At 43.8% G+C, this 21626-nt stretch overlaps 1 protein-coding gene across 1 annotated transcript; it reads right to left on the reverse strand.

Annotated features, from left to right (window-relative positions):
* Window positions 1-33: 33 nt before the first annotated feature.
* Window positions 34-21381, reverse strand: cds1 (CDP-diacylglycerol synthase (phosphatidate cytidylyltransferase) 1). The gene is made up of 13 exons (XM_035166730.2): window positions 21027-21381; window positions 12457-12614; window positions 10432-10528; window positions 10238-10335; window positions 9060-9199; window positions 7244-7302; window positions 6113-6195; window positions 5667-5754; window positions 5482-5550; window positions 4467-4619; window positions 4097-4216; window positions 3330-3433; window positions 34-3225 (listed from the first exon to the last, which is right to left on the reverse strand). The coding sequence occupies exons 1-13, from the start codon at window positions 21093-21095 to the stop codon at window positions 3090-3092; spliced, it is 1374 nt and encodes a 457-aa protein (XP_035022621.1). The 5' UTR covers window positions 21096-21381; the 3' UTR covers window positions 34-3089.
* Window positions 21382-21626: the final 245 nt, after the last annotated feature.

Below are 21626 nucleotides of genomic sequence, written 5' to 3' on the forward strand. Positions count from 1 at the left end.
ATGAAACACGATGAACGAACAGGTTTCAAGACATTTTAAAGAAAAAACAACTTTATTCACCTTCATACAGTAAACAGCTGCAATATCCCTAACAAGATATCAACACGTGGTTTATACAGATTTCTACTGCCCCTATATTAACAGCATACTTCCTCAGTATAACCTTTAAATATTATCCACTCCAAAAAGCTATAGATTTTCATTAGAAAACATTTCTCCTCAAAGCAAATCAAACAAAATATACAGAAAGGATCAATTAAAAAGACGAGCGACCAAACATCAGCAGTGCATCATTACCTGACGTTTCAGCTTCTAAAACTTAGTTTCTCTTTCTTTACCGTTGTTTCATTCACCGTAAATAAAATATAAAATAGTCGACACTTAAATCTAATTTCAACCACAGCTGTGAAACTGGAGTCTCGAGCGTGTCAATGTAATATTCTTAATTATAATACTTCATCGATGCTTCGAGTTGAAAGTTAATTTCACTTGTATTCGTCTTGGTAAAGTTGACAATAGCTTAATGTCATTGTTTCTAAATTAATAAGCTGATTGACTAATTCCTTCTGCAACTATTTTAGTAATCAGTTTTAAAAAATTTGTGTTTTTACCTGTTAAACATTATTACATCAATTTAAATATCTTTGGGTTTGGAGAATTCCATCAACCTGGAACTTTAAAAGAACATTTTTCAACATTTGACATTTTTCAGACGAAGAAATAAATGAACTAATCAAACATTAAATTGGAAACAAAGAAACAAACACGGTATATAACAATTATAACTTGTCCGCTGACACACTCCAGACTCCAGACAACAGTTTCAAAACTTCCAAATAATTTCAGCGTTTTCAGTTTGATTTGTTTTGCTTCCTGTTTTTGGTCAGATTTCAGCGATAGAGATGTGACGCACGTGTTTTGCTTCATCTTGTTCAGTGTGTTACATTGGACAGTTTCTCACAGAAAAGCAGTAGTGTGTGTTTTGCCGAGGACGAGGTTTCGTTGTAGTGCGACACAGCTGGTCCCTAAAAAATGCCCCCGACACCTCATTCACCTTCAAAAAGGACAAACTGGACAAATAAATGAAGACATCCTGTTCGTCCCACATGTGAAGGAAGTGGACAGAATAAAATGAAACGCATTGCACGGGCCTCAGATGAAACTGTCAGAGCTCCAGCTCCAGACTCTCTCTCCCCGACCGTCCTCACTGAGGAGAAGTCGTCGGAACAGGACGGAGTCGAGCGTCCGGGCCTGGACCCTGGAGCGGTTTCAGTACTCGAGGGAAATCGGTGTTAATCACACGGGGCTTTGGTTCACATTCATCTCTGCAGAGCTCTGGAGAATCAGAAACAAGGCAGATCCCCTGTAGAATGAAATCCTCCAAATCATAATTCTCAGACTTGCATAAGATGAAAATATTGCTAATAAAACCACCGCCCTTCATATACTTCAGATATGTGTAAATACAGTACTGCACATACTGTATACACGCACATGTCATACAGCACATAGGTTATCATCGATCACATCTCAGATTGCAAACTACATTCAGAACTGAATCCGTACGACGGGGATTTAAAGCATAAGGAGAGAAGAAGAGTAAAGAGTGAGGACGTGGGACCGTTCAGAGTCGACCTCCACCCATCATCACCACCTCCACTGCTACAGTGCAACTGAAGTCATCGGTTAAATCACTAAAGCAGGAAGCACGAGTCTTTTAGAAAGGAATAGTTCAACATTTCCAGTAGCACACATCTTAGTTTCCTTCAGAGAGTTTGAGATGATCACAAATCAACAGTGATTGACACTGGAGACGTCATGTGAGGTGTCCTGGCCGACTGAGGCTCAAATAAAATAAAGCATCTAATGCGACGCTGGCTCTGAGGAACTGTTTGCAACTTGGCTCTTGGTCTGAAGGAGGAGGAGGAGGAGGAGGAAGAAGAGGAGGAAGAGGAAGAGGAGGGACAGCAGCCCCCTCTGAAATCAATCATCTCATCTTATTCTCAAAAAGAAAAACAGATGTGTTACAAATGTTAGAACTATTCCTTTAGATTATTTTTCACATTCTCTAGTTAAAGTTCACACCCTCTAAATAAGCAGCAACCTCAGATCAACTCTACGTCCCTACTTTTAAAAATCTAATTTGTTCATGCTATTATTATTATTATTTCTCTTAGTTTAAAAGTGATCTTTTCACCCCAGCAGGTCACATACGTAGTTATATATTAAGTATTTGTTTAGCTAAATATCTTCAAAATGTATTTATGTACAATACACGAGTGTGAGGCTGATGCTCTAGTTTCTGCGTTAACATGCCTACAGTCAAACACCGTTGACTTTTTGTGCGACTTATTTAGATTCGGACAGAAACCTAAAAGCTGACAGTTCACGCTGTGGAGGAAAAACAAGAAACATGGCTTATCCAAGCAGAAGCCTGACAGGGGACTCAGGAACATGCTACATGAGGTTAAGATCCTTAAATAGAGCAAACACCGTGAAAAACAGTGTTTAAACTTTAACGACCCTGCTGCATCATGACTTCACCCCGAACCCCAGAGAGACGAGTGGCGCCGGGCGGTCGGCGGCAGCTCAGGTCCACGTGTCCGACGCTCTGGGCCCAGTTCATGCTGGTAAAAGCTTCTTAAATCCATTTGTTCAGTGCAATATTTGCCGTCCGCAAAGGGAAACCGCACGTCCACCGTCCACCTGCGCCGGGAAAGCTGTGTGCTTTGAAGTCTGTGTTGTGTGATGAGACATTTTATCTTCCGTCCGTGAGTCTTCAGGATGTGGACTTCCTGTTTGCCGTTGTAGTTTATGTGCCGCTCCAAGTGGAAAGCAACAAAGCCACTTGTGTTTTGTTATTTTTTTTAACGAGAGTCGCTTCGGGTGGGATTTCGCGCTGGTTTGTAGTCGAATGAAGAGGCGGCAGGATGACGACGGAAGCAGGGAGGGGCCTGGGATCACACCATACAGGCATACGTGCGAGTGTGTGTGTGACTATGTGTGTGTGTGTACATGCCTACACAAACTATCCACACCATCACACACACACACACACACACTCCCCCGTCATCCCCCCGTGAAGTCGTTCACTCAGCCTGGGCGACAGCGGGGGGGAGCATGCCCCTCTCCCTCAGCTGGGAGAGCAGTGTGTGGAAGATGCTGAGCTGCTGCTCGGGCTGAAGCATCAGCAGCTGCTGCAGCACCTTGCTGGGGTTCGGACCCCTGCAACACAACAGACACAAATAAGACAACAAGCGACAAGAGCGTCAGAAAGTATCCCCACGTCTTTAAAGTGTCATTAGCAGCCGCGCTCGTGCTGTTCTTACCTGATGAAGCTGGCGATGTAGACGTGCGTGAAGGTGGCCATCAGGTACTGGCAGTCGAAGCGATCCATGATGCCGCCGTGTCCGGGGATGGTGCTGGCAAAGTCCTGCAGGAGGAGAGAGACCAGGGAGATACAGCATGAGAACATGTCAGGAACCACAGAGTCTGATGGCAGGAGGCTGCAGTTCACCTCCACAACCTCCGTGTGTGCTGCTGAGTCAAATCCAAGAGACACAGCACAAGTGGTCCGACCAGTTTCTGGAATATTTGAATGTCGCCCTTAAACAAATCTCTGTGTCTGTGAGCCTGAGGCTTGAGGTGGAGTCACTATGACGACATGTGATTGATATTCAAGTTATGATCACAAAGACCACAGCTTGAAATAGAAAATATTTATCCAACAACACCTGAATCTACAGGAGAGGAAAAGTACAAGAATAAAAATGAGGAGAGGAAGATTTTGCCTTTCGAGAATAAAGTGTAAATGTTGAGATTAAAGTAAAAACTTTGAGAATATATGAAACAAATGTAAACGCATATAACTGCCTGTACAAAATGACTTGTGTCAAACACAGTGTGGTGATCAGTGTATGTTCTAACGTCTGGTTCTAATACTAATACAGATTTTAAAAGGAAAACTGCGTCTAGTTTTAAAAATGAGAAAGGAAAACACGACTAAGACAATATGTCAGACGCAGGAAAGCAAATCTCAGATGGTGTTGGCTTGTTGGTGAAGGACAGAGACGAAGACAAAGACTGAGGTGTTTACTTTGATTTTGAAGGCTCGCTTGAAGCCGCTGGCAAAGAAGCCGCCGAACGGCCCGATGAGCGACGCGAAGGACGAGAGGAAGATGCTGTGGATCTGGAACGGATAGAGGTTCACCGTTTTCTGAAAGAGAGAGAGAGAAATCTCATAAGATTTAATCGAATGTTTACAAAAGGAGAAAAAAGCTAAATTATGCTAATGTTTTTTTTCAGAAATGTGCCGAATGGCCTTTAGTCAACAATCAGACTCTGGGAACGACCAGAAAATAGTTTCACAATAATATGGCACTAAACAAATATAGTAAATATATTAACGATATAGAAAAATCATATTTCCAAAGGTCTTAGTTGATGCCAAAGGGACAGAGGCTTACCCATGTCACAATGTTTTGTACGACCACAGGAAGTGTGTACTCCTGCATCACGAAGATATCCGAGGGCTCACACTCGACTGTGAAGCCGTTGGTCTCACTGTTGAATCCCACAGGACACACGAAGTACTGGAACCGAGCCAGGAGGTACGCCAGCTGAGGGCAGAACCAGAAACAACAGCAGTAAGTAAAGATCGACGTCTGACTCCGAGTGCATCGATGTGTCGCCTCATCGGGATCATCGCACTCCTGGAAACACTCAAAGATGCAGTGAAAGTTTCGTGTCCTGATTAAAATCACAGAAATCTAATTTCCAAACACAGCGTGAGACGGAAGCTGGAGGTCATGTGACTTTAAGTTATGAAAACAGTGTCTGGCAGTTGAAGGCATGATGGGAAACTGCCAGCAGCTTTGGTAACGGCTGTTTTGATCTCCAGCAGCCGGCTGTGATAACCAGCTACGGTTTACACGCCTCATTCTTTTTAGTTGGAGTGTTTATCTTTACTAGTGAGAGTTTTACTACGGAAAAACTGTTTCACCCTCCTTCAATACACTCTCCACCTAGCATTATGTTTTCAAATATATTTAAAAGCAAGTATTTACTCACTTTGACTTGAGTAGAAAAGTAAATGTGGTACTTTTACTTCCAGCTTTACATTTTCATCTATCTATATATATCTATACTTTTACTCCAAACTTCCTCAAACACCATCGATAACTGGTGTTTCAGAGAGAGAAGAAACAGCTTCATCCATAATCTTCCAGGATGAATCCATTCTCTCCGGCGGTGGGAGGAACAGGGAACTTGTTTGATATTCACTGAGGGTTCATTCAGAGTCGGCTCTAAAAGGAATCGACACCGCGTCAAAAGGCGGCGTCAGTGCGCTGCGATTTGATGCGATCACAAAGTCGAGTGTAAACTCTGCAAACAGCGTTCAGCCCTGTAGGATTTTCTGTGGTCGACTTCAGCCCTGAAACACGAGAGCATGTGAGGCAGCAGCGAATGTGATGTACTCACGATGAAGCCAAAAACCACAGTGGAGAAGAAACCGCCGATGAAGCCCTCCCAGGTCTTCTTGGGCGAGAGCTGCAGGGGGCGAGAGACAGAAACAGCGTCGGTCTTTCATATCAGCATGACGTGGTTTTTACTCGCCTACATGTGATTTAAATAAACGCCGTCTCTGAGATGGCGTTTTGATTTACCTTGATGAGCGGCGTCCTCCCGAAGAAGAATCCAAACAGATACGCCCCAATGTCGTTACAGATCACGATGGAGATCGGAACGATGAACCTGGAAAACAGGATTTAACAAAGAAGTTTAGAGGTGGAGGGAGAAATGAAACCAACCACCAGAGAAACTCTGATCTCGTCTCTGTGGCTGGAAAATATATGATCTACTCTATAAACTGATAAATGGCAGACAGGGAAAATATATACTTGTGGTTTTCTACTGTGGCAACGTGTGTTTTTATTGTGAAATTCAATGACTTGTTATCTTCAGAGAAGTTAATTAAAACAGAATATGATTGTGTTCGAACTTAAACAGAATGACGAGCTACACAACAGTGAACACGGGTGCAAGGACACATATGTGGTGATAGTCAGAGATAACAGGGCCGGTTCCTCTGGTCTGTCTGTGTCCTGCTTACCAGATCATTCCTTCAAACAGGTTCTGAATGACAAGGTGGGACTGAGTTACCACAATCAACAGGGTCACATGGGTCCAAGCAAACTGGAATGGCAAACACAAACACAAACACGACAGTGTCACTGCACTGGAATGTAGCCGCGCCTGCTCAGAAGTTGGCTCGTGTCAGAAATAGTGCAATGTACAAACAAACAGGCCAATGAGGTGAAAGGACACTGACGGAGCCGCAGAGTGAGATGATAAACAGCAAATGTCATATGCATCAAAACAATTAAATATAATAAATATATAATATATGAAGAAGAGCAGGCAGCAGGTGGAGCAAATGTCACAAACAAGGATTCTGCGGAGATGGGTGCAAATAACAAGGCAGCAGCTTTTTTGAAATCTACCACATATACAAGATCAATTATGAGGAAAAGGCCAAATTGTTCCAGAAAGGTTTAACTTGAAATGATCACGTTTCAATAGGTGGTTATGAAAACACTCTACGAATGTCTGCAATGAAAGCATTTGCATAGATTTGCCTGCTCAATGAAAACACGTTGACTCAATAAAAGCAAAATGGGCAATAAAGTCAGTCCAGGCCAATAAACTGTGTTGCACTAGAGCGGCCTTCAGAAGTCAGAGGAAGCTCGACAGATGCATGAGAAGGGAAATGAAGCTGAAGCCACTGCAGAAGTCCGGCAGTTATCCAGGTTTAAACTCTGCACAGTGACGTGCACAGATAATCTGGAGCTGCTTTCACACACACGCACTGTTAACATCAGCTGTTCGACTGAACTTTTCCAGAGGGGCTGTGTGTGTGTGTGTGTGTGAGTCAGTTGCTGCAGACATTTTTCTGGAACTTCTTCACACACAGCCCCTCCAGAGAACGTCAGGGGATCACCCACAGTTCAGTGCGTGTCTGAGAGCAGCTAACGTGTGTGATGCACAATAACAGAAGGGTCACAGCATTTAAAAGGAGACTTCTCCAATGGCAAACTGCAAAGCACAAGATGAGACTCCAGAACCTGGAGACCCATCTCAGCAGGAAGCGGTGGAGGGAGGTGGACAGGAAGGTAAGTGGTGTAGTAGAGGAGGAGGAGGAGGAGGAGGAGGAGGAGGAGAGGGTTACTGGGCTGATACACACCATATAAAACTGCAGGCGGTAATGTTTCTTCACTAAACTCAGCACAAACATGCAGAAACCTGTGAAAGAGTAGACAACATGCTGTCAGTTATTACTCCAACATTACAGAGGTTTAAACATCTGTGGATCACAACAACAGTAACACATCATATATAATGTACAGGGAGGTGTGTGTCTGTGTGTGTGTGTGTGTGTGCGTGTAGCAGGACCGTGACTACACAACTCAGACTATTCTTTACATGAAGCATTGAGAGGAGTTTTATCTTGTGACTTGTTTGGACACTGATTTGCATTCTCGAGTCCGGGGTTAGGGTTAGGGTTACCCTTGGGAACTGGCTGTCTGCTTCAGGGCGTCCTTGGGGTGTGAAACTGCAGCTGACGCCGACTGAAAGGCAGCTATGTCAGCGAGACTCGGGCCGACGTGTTCACCACTGAGCGATCAGCGGACAGAACCTGTATTCATCCCACAGGGAATCTTTGTTAAACTGCTGCTGCTGTGATTTACACTGTGGTTTAGGACTAATTTACCCAAATCCTCTGGAAATGCTTGATTTATATTCAGATGGATGTTTTTGGTTTTTTTATTCCATTTAATTTGTACTTTTCGACAAGTTGGTTTAAAAATCTTTTTACTCGTCAAAGCCTTCTTGCCCCAAAGGATATATTCGTTGAAATATCGTCACATGCAGATATCTCAGCGGTTACATTTGTGACTACAGTTTTATTCTAATAAATGCAAAAGGCAAATGTGGTTTTTAGTTTTGTCTCCAAAGTAAGAACATCAATTTGTAAAAGACTTGTTTTCAGAATCTGCTTTGTTATTGTAGATGTTAAAACTAAAGCAGCAACGCAGCTGAAAGTCAGGACTAATTTGAAAAGTCGTCTCTGTGTAAACACTAAATAATAAGACTCGTCTGAGTATACTGGAGCTTTCAACAGTCCACTTCAAATCAAGCTGCACCAAGCTACACACACTCCTAGATTTCAGTTCCCCTTAATGTGCCGCATCATCTAGATCCATGAATTATTCCCTCAGAAAACCTCAATATCCTGGATGTGCACCCAAATGTAATGGGTTCTTCTTTGACCCGTCCTGCCACCAAGTCCCGTGGAAATTCATTAGGTAGTTTTTGCGTAATCCTGCAGACTAACAGTCTAATCTTGCTCACAGTAAAGTAAAAGGCAGTAATAACCAGAGTTCTGCCATCTGCTCTATGAAAAGGCCTGAGTGAAGATCTCAGCTTTACTGTCATCAACACACGTAATAGTTCGGTATGTGATCATATTGTTTCCTCTTCGGTGTGTAATGTGTGTTTTTCCTTTTCTCCACGTTGTATAAATGTAGAACCAGAAGAAGAAGAAGCATGTGTTTGTAAATTAGTGTCATGTGATCCAGAGAAGGAGAAAAAATTCAGTAAAATCCAGGATATAAGCTCACTTCGTTTTACAGATATTTATATGAATCCCTGGTTAACGGCGATGTGACGATGAAAGCTCAGCTCAGTGTTTTATGACACATCCGGCTGCAGATTAGCGGAGCAATAAAAACGTCCTGCTGCAGGAACATGAAAAGATTCAATATGTCACAATGTAAATCACTTTAAAAACTCATAAACGTTTATATAGAACGTCTTCCTGCGGGTTTTTGTTTTTGTTTTATTTCCTCCTCAGTAATGTGACTTGTAACTCGGCTCCTCTACAGACTGCGTATGGTGACATCTAGTCCATAAAGAAAAGGGGGTAGGGAGCCCAGGGGTCAAAGAGCACGCTTTTCTTTTCTTCTCTGAGATAAAGGAGTCTTGAGGGTGGGAGTCACCTGCGAGGTACAGAGCAAAGGAGATGAAGCGGTGATAGCGAGCCAGGAACTGCAGCGGCTCCTCCCTCTGCACCAGGGCCCCGAAGTAGTCCGCCACCGTTTCCCCGTAGAAGAAGTAGTTGACGCAGATCAGGAAGTACCTGAGACGGAGAAACAGACAGGACTAGTTTTACTTTACATGTTATTTGAGTTGGCCTCAAGTATGTTTGAGTGCTTCTTGGTTTTATGAAGAAGCACTCTGTCTTTAGTTTCTGTCTTTATGAAGAAATGAGCTAATGTATGAAAAACCTCTTGTGTGGGTCACTGGGTTTAGACGTCTGACAGTGTTATACTGGCTGTACATTGACCTGCTGTATGTGTGTGTATGATGGGTGGCCTTGGGGGGAAAGGGCAAGTTTCAATTAGCCTCCATTTGTTTCCAACACGGCAGTGATCTTTGCTCCCATGCTGTGGGTGTGTGTCTGTGTACACAAAGGTAACACTGCAACAGAAACGGGAGCAAACAAAGGGGGATGTTGCATTTTCTGAGAATGTGGCTGCAGACGAAGCCGAGTCAATGTTTCACTGAAGGAAGAACATACTGATATCAATATATCAGCTGATATATGTAAGAAAAAGATGTTGCTCGATAAGATTGATCTCAGGTAGAAGAAGTTTGATTGAGGTTTGATATTTTACAGTTCAACCATAAACTTTATTATAAATAACTCTAAATAAATAGAAAACACAAAGGTATAGATCTTGAATTAAGAGAATTAACTTATTTTGATAAATAGAAACATAAATGCACATTGTTTATTCTGTAAAATAAGTTTTCATATCAGCAAACCAACACATATACTTCTATGTCTGTGAAAGGCTCATATCCGACGTTTTTTATCTGTGAACCAATAAATCAGTCTGTCTTTGCTATTTTCCAGAAGAGTCTGTAAAATTCCCTGAAACATCCTCGTGAACTTGAAATCGACATGTGTTGAGTGTGAAATACAAATATTCCACCCTCTGAGTTATCTCCGACCACACCGCAGATGCTGAACTGATTCTCAAACCACTTCCTGTTTGTCTGTTAACACACGTACTGTGCTGCTGAATGAGAGGTTGGTCAGATAACTGCACTAATCTCCATTAATAAATGTTTCTAGAGCATATCTGCTGCTATCGCAACATCCTGTACTCACCAGCTCAGAGTCCTGAACCAAGGCAGCTCGTAGGAACGGTAAACTCTGTATCCGATGTCGATGATTTCTTGAAAACACTTGATCTGGACGGTCATGACCTAGATGAGAAGACAGGAGCAGAGCGGAAGCGTGACACGTGAACAGACGCATTGACGACTCAAACACCAGCTATGGTATCGAGTGCTGCCACTTACCACTAATAAAAGAGTGACAGGTCCCATGTAGATGATGAGGAAGAAGCCTGAAATCATGGCTAACGACAGAACCCCTCGTATCCAGTAGTTCTTCCATCTGTGGAGAATGGAAACTTTGAATTAGTGATTTATTTCCCTCCTGAAAATTAATTTATACTCCATATGAAAGGAAGATGGCGAGAGAGGAAAGTATACAGTATATTATTTAATGTCCAAAGCTCCAGTTAGTATTTCGTCGCCACCAAAGTCATTTAGATACATCCACCCACCCCCTTCCCCCTGGTGGCTGGCTGCAGTATAGGTCTCGAACACGGCCCCCTCCATGTCAAAGAGGGAACCCTTTCAGTTCCTTGAAAAAGTTCCTGGGACTAAAAGTAGGGGCCGTCTGTAGCTCAGGAGGTAGAGCGGGTTGTCCACTGACCAGAGGTGTGACCACGTGCTGAGGTGTCCTTGAGCAAGACACTGAACCCCAAATGGCCCCTGACGGCTGTGCCAGCACTGTATGAATGATGCATGATAGAGAAAGTATGAATGGGGGAATGTCAAAAACTGTATTAATACTGTAAAAGGGCTTTGAGGGGTCATCAAGACTAGAAAAGTGCTGCGGCCTGTTTTAAGCTGGTGCAGCCTCAAGGCTCATTATCACCATCGGCACCTCACAACAAATCATTTCACCAGTACGACCTGTGCCGTGACGCTAGCGTGGCCAAAAGTGTGGAATGTGTTTTTCACAACACGTCAGCCGGTCCGTGTTGCTGTGAGACAAACTGCCGCATGCCCGCCGCCTGCGAGCAAAACAAAAGAGAGGGACGAGCTAACAGCTGCACAGGAGCTGCCTGGATGTGAATGGAGGAGGAAAACAGCTGCGTCATCAAAAAAGCTGCTGCTGCTGCTTCCACGCAGCACAACGCTCCGACTCCCTCCCACCATCATCATTCACTCACTTGCACTCAAAGCACCACCCTTCCTCCTCCCTCCGCCTCTCCTCTTTATTTTTACTACAGCTTCTCCATATGTTTCTCTCCCCCTCCCTCCCTCCCTCTGCAGTCTGTTCATCCACAGCTCTCTCTCTGCAGCACACCACCTCCAATGCCGTTCAAGCCAGCGGGGATTAGTGCTTCCCTCCTCGTGAGCCTTTAAGCCCTGTAACCTGGCCGTCGCTCATTGGTCACGCCCCCTCCACGACTCATCCGTGTATCAAACCTCCGTCATGCAAGGTGCTGCAGACTGGACCTGGTGCATCAACACTCCTGAAAGCCTGGCATTAAGCGTTTTGCAAACTGTCAGAATGTAAACAGGACTTGTGTTGAGTTTCAATTCATGTGGTCAATGAACTTCTTAAACTGTACCTGTGGCCGGCAACATATATATATATGACCCCATGTGTGACAGACCTGCAGTAAACCTCCGGGTCGATGGGATGTTTGCAGTGTATTAACACAGAGTTACTGTATTTCCTCCACTACATTAATAAGGGCGTGTTCGTGCACCTCTGCAGACTTTAATCTATTTCTGGTCCAATTAACCTACATGGTGCAGGGGAGGTGATCAATCACCCTGTCAGGGTCTTTCTAGAAAAGATGGAGGAGAAGCTGCTTGTTACAGCAGAATTATGGCTGAAATCACAGCAGCGAAGGAAATCCAGTCGTGGGAGTTTGTGATTTATTTAAAAATAAAACGGTTTATTTCCTGAACATGATTGTTCACAGTTAAATTGACCTCAGTTCATCTGCTGATGTTTTCTAACCATCTTGAATAAAGCGTGTTGAGCTACGTGATAATAGATCCTCAATCCTTCCTCGTCTATAGTTTACTCTCTTCTGGACCAAGTCCGATTACATGTTGTATACCAGGTTATTTCAGTTTCAGAATATGGGCTGATATTCATCCCATAGTCCTGTGGCAGGGTCGAGCAGTGAGGATGCACTTCAGGAACAAACAGCAGCTGCTAGCATCTGTCTCCTGAGAGTGTGAGTGAGAGTGAGAGTGGTGTGGGTGTGTGTGTGTGTGTGTGTGTGTGTGTACCTGGGCGGCAGGCCCTCCAGAGCTTTGTTCAGGCATTGTGGAGTGTTGTCTGTGTCTGCTGTGGAGAGAGGAACATCTGGAGTGTCTGCTTTGGAGTCGGCGTCACATTCTCCCTCTGCGTCACCGTGCAGACCCAGCCTGTCATCACCGTCGGCCTCCTGTCAGAACACACACACACACACAGAGATATTCAAAGAGTGTTTCAAGATGGTGGGTGTTCACCTGACACACAGGTTAGTGTAGAAAGCTCAGACTGCAGAGTCGTAAGGTGACAACAGAGAAGGAAAACATGAAAGTCGTCCTGTGAGAAGACGGAGGTCGGACACTGAGAGCTGCTGAGATGCAAACGACAAGTAAATGTTGAGGTCGTCATCAGTCTGAGCCGAGGAGGGAAACATACGACTCAGCAGATGGTGCTCTAATTGGGTATTGCTTTTACCCGTGTGTGTGTGTGTGTGTGTGTGTGTGTGTGCAAAATAACTCAATAAAGCATGGACAGCTCTTCACCAAATTTACTAATTATTATTTGGGAGTTTATCTCCAGATGATCGATTAAAGGTCAAGGCTGCTAATAATAGAGCTACGGAGGGAAAGTTAATAAATATTGATCCGAAAATGATGTGATGCACGTTTCAAAAATGCATTTTTCGAGGTATCGTTGCGTCCTACAGACACGACTTGAAGCTTATATAGATTGAAAAAAATCATTATGATCTTATGGAAGGAACGACGTCGTCATGATGTCACTATGAAGTCAGAACATTACGTCGTAGAGTGGAGTAATTCATCAACTTCACATTTCAATTTCACAACCATTAATATTAGAGACACAATCAACATCTTTGTCAGATTAACCAGTAAAATGGTATAAATGACGACGAGGTTATGTTTTCACCCCTGTACATCTGTTAGCTAGTAAGAATACGCTCTAATTGGCATTTTTAGAATTAAATAAAGTTAGTATTGTCTGATTGGGGGGGGGGATATGAAGCACACACACAGGATATAGGTCGTCTCTGATGAAGTTTCCTAGACATGTGGTTCTAAGTGGTTCATGTGTCTTCTAAACTTGGCTGTGATTCAAACGGTCTGTGAGTAAACGTGGAGGCGTGTGGGTGTGTTTGTTGTCGTATTTAAAACCAGAGGCAGAAGTGAATTTCATTTCCATCTTTTAAACTAATCCCAACGTCATAATTCCAACATGAAAATGTACACAAGCAGAAAATGTTGGATTGGAGGCTGGTGAAGAAACGTGAGGATGACGGAGCTGAAAGTCTACACCGAGTGTCGCCAGGTTAACAGGCGGCTGCCCGGGAGGCAAACCTCTTCATTGGTGTTAATGAATCTTTAATCTGGATTTAAACCCAGTCAACAGACCCAGTGTGTGTGTGTGTGTGTGTGTGTGCGTGTGTGCGTGCGTATTTAGTTTTTTTAATTGGCAATGATCCCTAAAATGTAATTATCAAAACCTTACAGCAGAGAAATGGATTATTTGAAACTTGATGTTTAACAGTTTAACCGAAGCAGTTACAATAAATAACTATGAATAAAAAGAAAACACAAGCAAATATACAGAAGGTGAATTGAGAAAGTAAATGTGTAAATATAACTCGACATATTTTCCACATTATTTATTCTGTAAAAAAGTTTTTAGGATTGAGCAGAGTTACTTTGGACACTCTAACTTCTATAAAAAGGTAAGTAAAGTGACATAAACCCAGCACTTTTGTTCTTAAATTAACCAGTAATGGTCTGTGAGGTAACAAAGTGGTGAGAGGAGACGCTTCTTCTTCCTAAGAGAGTCTTTTTTTAAACCAAACACACACACAGACACACACACACACACACACACACACACACACACACACACAGTAGGAGATTAGGTTTCTCTCTGCACTTGACGTCCTCGCTGATGCTCCTGGACACTTTTTCCCTTTCATGGTTGCTTTTACTCAAACGTTGCTAAATACGGTGAGCGGAGGGCGTCGGGGTTAACTCGGACAGATTTTCATTTAGAAAGAAGGTCTGTGATCTTGTCCAGATTTTGTGATTAGCCTGGGGTCACTTCAGTTGGCATTAGCGCTCAGGAGAGAAGATGAAGTGTAGATTTCTACTCAGGTTTTAATGAGGAAACGTTTTTCAGGCCCGCAGACTGAAACCGTGGAAAGCTACACGGTCCTTTCAGACGGCGATGCTTACACACGGTGTCCTGACTGAAAAAGGAAAATAATAACTCACACGACTCACACTGAAGTCAAAGAGAGACAGTTTCATTTGAAATCATGGTTACCACTAGAAACAAGTTTATCTGTAGCTGTTTAAACAGACCGACCATTTAACCAGCTAATCAGAATAATTAGAAAAGTTGTGTACAGTTTATATTTTACATTTTAATAATAATGTTTACATTTGAAAACTTCTTAATTCAAAGTTCTATATATTTGATAACAGAATCACTTTTTTTCAAGGCATAATTAAAATGTGATGATTGGCTGAAGTTCTTTGCCATATTTGATTGTCGGTTGAATACAGTAAGAAATCTGACGACATCACATCAGGCTTTGGGAAATTATAACTCATGATTTTCCAGTCATGATTCCCCGTGACCAACGTTAACAGTATAGATGACGGATGAATAGATGGATGGAAATCTATGATGATGATGATGATAATGTGCCTGGATATGACAAGTGACCGTGTTTTCTCACCCGTGTGTCGTTGATGCCGTTAGTCAGCAGCTTAATAAAAGATTCGGTGATGGGAAACGAGCCTCTGGTCAGTTCATTACTTCAACCACACGAATATGTTACATGCAGAGCTACGTTATTAAAGCTTAATCTGTGTGAACGTTATTAATCAAACTGTCCAACACTGTTAATCTTTTGTTTATTGAGTGAAGTTTGGCACCTGCAGTCAAACAAAGCTGCAAATCTGTGTGATATCAACGCGAGTAGTGCCACCCTGAGCCCCTCATCAACACCGGCTGATACAGACAGAAAAAACTGTGAACAGAGGTTTGAGTGAAACACAAAAGCAGCCACAGCCGGTGGGGCATCCAAGAATTCACCTTCTACCAGACGCCCATGTTTTCCTACAATCTGTGAGCTGCAGAGACTGAGGCAGCAGCAGCAGCAGCAGCAGCATTGCGACTGTCCTTGCAGCTCATCTCACCTCCCCTGTCGTCTTTGTCCTCCTCTCTTGGCTATTAATGCCTTCTCTGCAGAGCCAGAGGGAGGAGGAGGAGGAGGAGGAGGAGGAGGAGAGAGTCGGGGTCACAGGAGAGAGAGGAGGGCGATGAGTCGCTAATAAAGTCGTGACAACCCCGGTGTTACAACTCCCTCCAGTCGTTTTGCCTCCAGATACCAGCACCGTCATTATAATTATTATTGTGTCATTACTACACACGGGTAAGTTTGTTGTGACACGACATCACGACAACACAGAAGACATCAAGATGACATGCCTCCTTTTAGCCTTTGGGAGGAATCCGAAACTTTATCTAATACACGGTTTTGCTGTTTGACACCTGATCCTCTGCCTCCACTTTACCGTGAAATCAAATCCCAGCAGCTCATTTCATTTGGATGAAACAACGATGACTTTGTAGAATTCGCACGAGGGAAAACAATTAAAACCACGTGAGAGCTGTCGCAGTTTAATGCAAACAAAACATGATTAAATTTGACCAACTACAAATAGAAACCACCAAAATATTATAATGTGTCAGCATTTCAGACCCTCAGAGGAAACAGATTCTGAAATAATTATGACATGCATTGAGGAAAACTTCAGTGCAATCGTACCTTAAATTCTTTACTAAGAGATAAACTCCTAATTTAATTAGGTTTCCGCTGCCTTCCAAGATACTGATACTGACATTTTTACTTTTTGTGAAAATCTTTTCTAAGAATGTGTTTCTGTAAGAATTCAGGGGACAAACGTGCCATTGTGCAAATAGAGGGTTTGAAACCAGATCATCAAACCAGTTGGAGAATCTCTGCTTCTTTACTTTTACACCCGTGAGATGGATTTCAAACTTTTAAGAAATCTGAGATAGATTCACTGAACCCATGACTTTGGGACAGTCTGGGACATAAAAGCAGAACTGATGATATTCACTCTTTGAGAGAACTTGGACTAACTGGTTTTGCCTCTGTGCCCTGCAGATAAAAAGCTGTTTCCTGCTCGGGTGCGTGTCCAAGTGTGTTTGTGAGTTTGATTGTGGATGTGCGAAGGTTATCCCAGAATGTCCAAAGCATGACTGACAATATAAATGGGCACAGTTAACACCACCGTCTGCAGCACTGACAGGATTAACGAAACCTTTTATGGTGACAAATTTCCCTCCAGTGACAGTGGAGGTGAAATGGTTTTCTACTTAAAAAAGGTCCAATGAATCCGGCTCATCGAGTCTCACATGTACACTCACAGATGGTGGTTTGTATTTCAAGCATACACTGACAAAAACCTGTCCTGAGCGGACAATCAGGACAAGTGATTGTGAGTCACGAAGTCTGTTTGACTTCTTTGTTTCATCCGACTACATGTGGGAGGCACTCAAATACACAGAATTCATTCAAACTTGTTTTATTTTGAACATTTTTTTAACTCTATAACAATATTACCTTTTAGGAAACAGCAGAGCCTCTAAGCAGACTGACTATCACCAGACACAACAGAACCTGCCCACATTCATGAATAAACCCTGAGTCATCACAAACTCAACCTAAAAACATAGTGTGGTGAGTTGAGCAGCAACCAGCATCCAGTGAATCTACGACCATTTAGTTTTAATCAGAAGAACCGAACACGGGGCCGTGATCTACAGTTTTCATCCAGACGGCTCTGGATTAACCTGGAAGGTTGAATCGCAGTGAGAAGCTGCTTTCATGGCAGCAGTCCCCCCCCCCCCGGCACACCAAACACGTCTTTACACCTGTGAGGTGCAGACCTGCAGCAGCAGCAGCAGTGCCAGGCTCATTGAGGATCAATGAGTAAGCTACAGCCTGCATTGGTTCACTCATGCTGCAAGGAAGGATTTAGGCTAATCAGCAGCGAACATTGACCTGAAGTAGCACTGCTGCAACTTCCAACTCTCTGAAGTGCTGCACGAAGCAATAAGGGACATTGTCCAGGAGACAGAGTGACGCCTCAGAGGTGGCGCTCAAACCGGAAATCAATACAGCTGGATGCATAAATAATGGAAATCAATGTCTTCATTCAGGACTTAACTTAGCGAGCCTGGCTCTGCATTGGTTTGAGCTGAATGCTACTGTTAGCATGTAAGCAAGTCAACAGCTTAACACAACATGCTAATAGTACTTCATTGTTAAAACACTAGTTTACCATTGGACATTTAGCACATTGGCCCGCTATGAATGGCGTGAAAAGCAAAAGATAGCAGCATCCGTATCCAAGATATTTTTGGCCACATTTGTGTACAACGGGAGGAAGGGTAGATGTCGTCCATCTTTATATAAAGTGTAGTTTCACGTGTAACATTTAGCATGATAGCTAATAACGCCCTCCACAAATGCTACCATGATAGCCAACATAGAGTACATCCGAATGTTAGCATGTTCTGTTAGCATTATGTTGTATCTCTAATTGGTTCCTGAGTGGTGTACTTGATGGATGCTGTATTATATAATGCTCTTGTATTTGTTATTATAGTATTTATCTTTGCATCTGTATGTGCGTGTGTTTGTTTAGTTTGAATGTATTTTCTCAAATTGAAGTACATTGACTTTCTTCGAATAAAATTGCCATTGGCAAGTAACCTTGTTCAAGATCTCTGAAGCTTCAGCCTCATCTCTGATTTTAACAGCCATTTAAAGAGGTCTGGTGCTGGGGGTTGTTTTTCTCATCAGAGCTAATCAGAGCTTTGTCAGTAAGAACACGAAGACGCACGTTATCCTCCAGTGTCAGAGAAACAATGGTGACACGCGTGGGTAAGAGCCAAGAAGTTTAAAAAAGCAACATAAAGAACAATCTATCCAACGGTGGTCGAGAGATTTACAAACCGATGTTACTATTCCAAGAACCATACTAACGGGGAAAAAACAAAATCTACAGTATCTGTGTTTTAACTTTACTGAGCCTGAGGTTGAAAACACAACATGATGCTATCTATACACAGAGCCACCACATGAATAACAGTCCTGTGCTGTCCGAAGACATTTCTAACTAGGTCTGTGTGGAATGAAGCTGTGACCATCAGAGCGTTTAAGTGCCTGCTGCCACCATCACTGCTGCTGCTGCTGGAGGCTTCCGTTACGCCCAGCCAACCAGCAGACAGCCCACCAAGGTCAACTGTCGTGTTGGGGTCTTGAACAGCCGCTAATTGTCCCGACAACGGTGTTAGAGCCGTGACTGGAGAGAAGCAGTGTGAAGGACGCGAGCTCAATATGTAAGTCGAGCACACACACTGCATGCGGCTGTCTAATAAATGGAAGTGAGCAGTGGCAGCATCGCAATTCAGGGGACACATCACAGACTGGACGGATGAAGAAGCAGTAGGAATCGTGGGACGACGCCACGGTTTCACGGTCCCGTCGATTGACCCTCTTGACCATTAGGGAGTCACTCTCAGCTGTCAATCATGACGTTGCCCCATGTTTATAGCAACAGATAACCAATTAAAGCCCCAAACTAAATAACACTTGAACATACATCAGCGTGATAAGAAGTCACTCTTCTTAGCAAAAGCCTGTGTGCCATTGCCTAATATGGGGGAGGCAGGGTTTTGGTCTATTATGCAGCCGACTTCAACGCCCAACGGGTTTTTCCTCTTCCCTCTCTGCAGATCTGTTTTGCTTTCACAAGACACAGAGGATTGTCAGTTACAACAACAGGGCCACATCCTAGAAAACGAGTTGCCCAACCCTGCTCCCTTCAACACTTGGGTTGGACCCTCTCTTCAGTTTATTCCTTCTGATCTGAATCATAGTGGAATAGGTCGTGTTGCTGCTTTGTTGTGTTGTGTTTTTCACAACATTTAAGGACAAGCCAATCAGGGTGTGGAAACCAGAGTCACGTGGAGTCACCAGAGTCAAGCTAATAAATCAGGCTGAGGTTTGGTGACTCGATGCTACAGAAATGAAAATGATAAAATCCTGATGGAGAATATTTCACAATTTGTTAGGAAAGAGTGTTATACTCGTCTATAAATTTAAACAAGGGTTAACAAACAGTCTGTATCCCTGCTTGAACCCTGTCGAGTCATGCCTCTCACATATCTCTGGTGCTCAGAGGGGGGGGGCTTCCCTGGGACGACGGCAGACTCGCCAAAAACGAACCGTGAAAGAGCCAAATGTGGAGCTCAGTGCCTGAATGTAAACACACGGCCAGGCAACAGTAACCACCGGGGACGAATACATTTAGATGCACAGCACATGTGACTGATGTGGGGAATCTGTTTTTAGCACCAGAGGCTCCAGAGAGGATTGAACTCCACACAGCGAGAGTCAGAACCTGCATGAAGGCCACTTTGAGGGATTTGCACAAGACGACGCATGAAGTGTTAACAAACAAACCAATGGACAGCAGTGAAAACACAACAGCCTTAGTGGAGGTAAGAGCCCTCAGAGCAGGAGGGTTGAGTCCACAGCAAGAACTATTTTGTGAGAACCCTGTTGAACTATACGATCGTGTAATGTACAAGAGACAGCGTTAGAAAACCAATGTCAGAAACCCACAGACGGTGACCTAAGCCACGAGAACACGTATGGACAAGTCAGAGTCTCCAATTAACCAAACCCCCGGTCTTTGGGCTGTGGGAGGAAGCCGGAGAAAAACTCACAAAGACACTGGGAGAACCTGTTCCCGTCAGGATTCTAACCAGAAACCTCTTTTCTGGTTTGGGTTTATGCAGGGACAAGCCGGTGGGTGGGGGGCTGTTTGACTGGACATTGTTTGGTCAACAGCTGATTTAAAAAGTCAAGACTGACAGGTCAAGATCAATCAATGCTATTGATCGTTAATGGCCTCAGCACTGAAATCATTATTTTAAAGCAGAGTTTTTGCTACACTTCATATTTTCCAGCCGAGGAATCTCACTGAAAACTTAATTAAAATTTGAAAAACTGGCAGGATTGAATTCACATTTCAAATATATTTGGTCATTTTACGTAACTTGCACTGCAGCTTAGTGTGACGTCAGGTCTCTGATGTTTTGTTTTGAAATGTGCTACGTTTAATAAAGGAACTATTAAACGTCATACATTATTATTATTATTATTATTATTATTATAATACTGTTGTTGACTCTGTGTCATTGATGACAGGATTAAAACATGGGGGGACATCTTCACCCAAGATGCCATGAACGTCCCACGAAATAAAAGTCGTTATTTCGTCACCGTGTTGTTGCGGGAGCTTGTTGCGGGAGCTTGTTGCGGGATTACCGGAGGCTAACCCATTAGCTCATGTAGCAACCGCTGCTAACTAACCGGTATCCGCAGCTAGCCCCGCCGGGCTGACCGCAGCCACAAACCGGCCCAACCCGTTCCACAGGCCGGGGCCTCGGCGGGGGGGGAACCGGCCTCTGTTCTCCGGCTTCACGCCGTTACCTTGTCGCTGATGTTGTCGGTGCTGTCGGTGTCTGCTCCGCCGCCGCCTCGCTTCCTCAGCTCCGTCATGTCTCGCTCGGTTCTCCGCCGGGACGCGAGTCGCACAAGCCGCCGCCTCCCGGGGTGGGGGGTGGGGGGGTGAAGAGAAGGGGAGGAAGGAAGAGGAGGGTATCCCGGGCTATTCTCTCCGTTCCTGGCTGCTTGGACCCGGGTCGGACGCGGAGCTGCGGCAGCGGCAGCAGGTGAGTGGAGAGTCCGCAGCAGGTGAGTGGAGAGTCCGCTGCGTGTGTTTGTTTATCTCCGCAGTCTCCGGTCCTCCCTCCGCCGTCAGCTTCCGCCAACCGACACTGACGACTTCCGCTGGACTCTTTCACAGTAAAAGGCTTCATCGCTCATTTCATTCCTCTTTGCTTCTCCGATAAATTAAAAATGTTAATGCTAATTATTTATCTTAGAAAGTAGTAAAGGTGCCTGCCACAACCCCCTCCCATAAAACTGCAGCACTACAATAAAACAGGACATTGAAATTATTTTTAAAGGAACAGGGAACACGACTTTTACTCAGTTGAGCTCAAACCTTCTCCAAGGCCCCAAAAGGCC

This window comes from Hippoglossus stenolepis, chromosome 9 (genome assembly GCF_022539355.2).
Source record: "Hippoglossus stenolepis isolate QCI-W04-F060 chromosome 9, HSTE1.2, whole genome shotgun sequence".
NCBI classification, from domain to species: Eukaryota; Metazoa; Chordata; class Actinopteri; order Pleuronectiformes; family Pleuronectidae; genus Hippoglossus; species Hippoglossus stenolepis.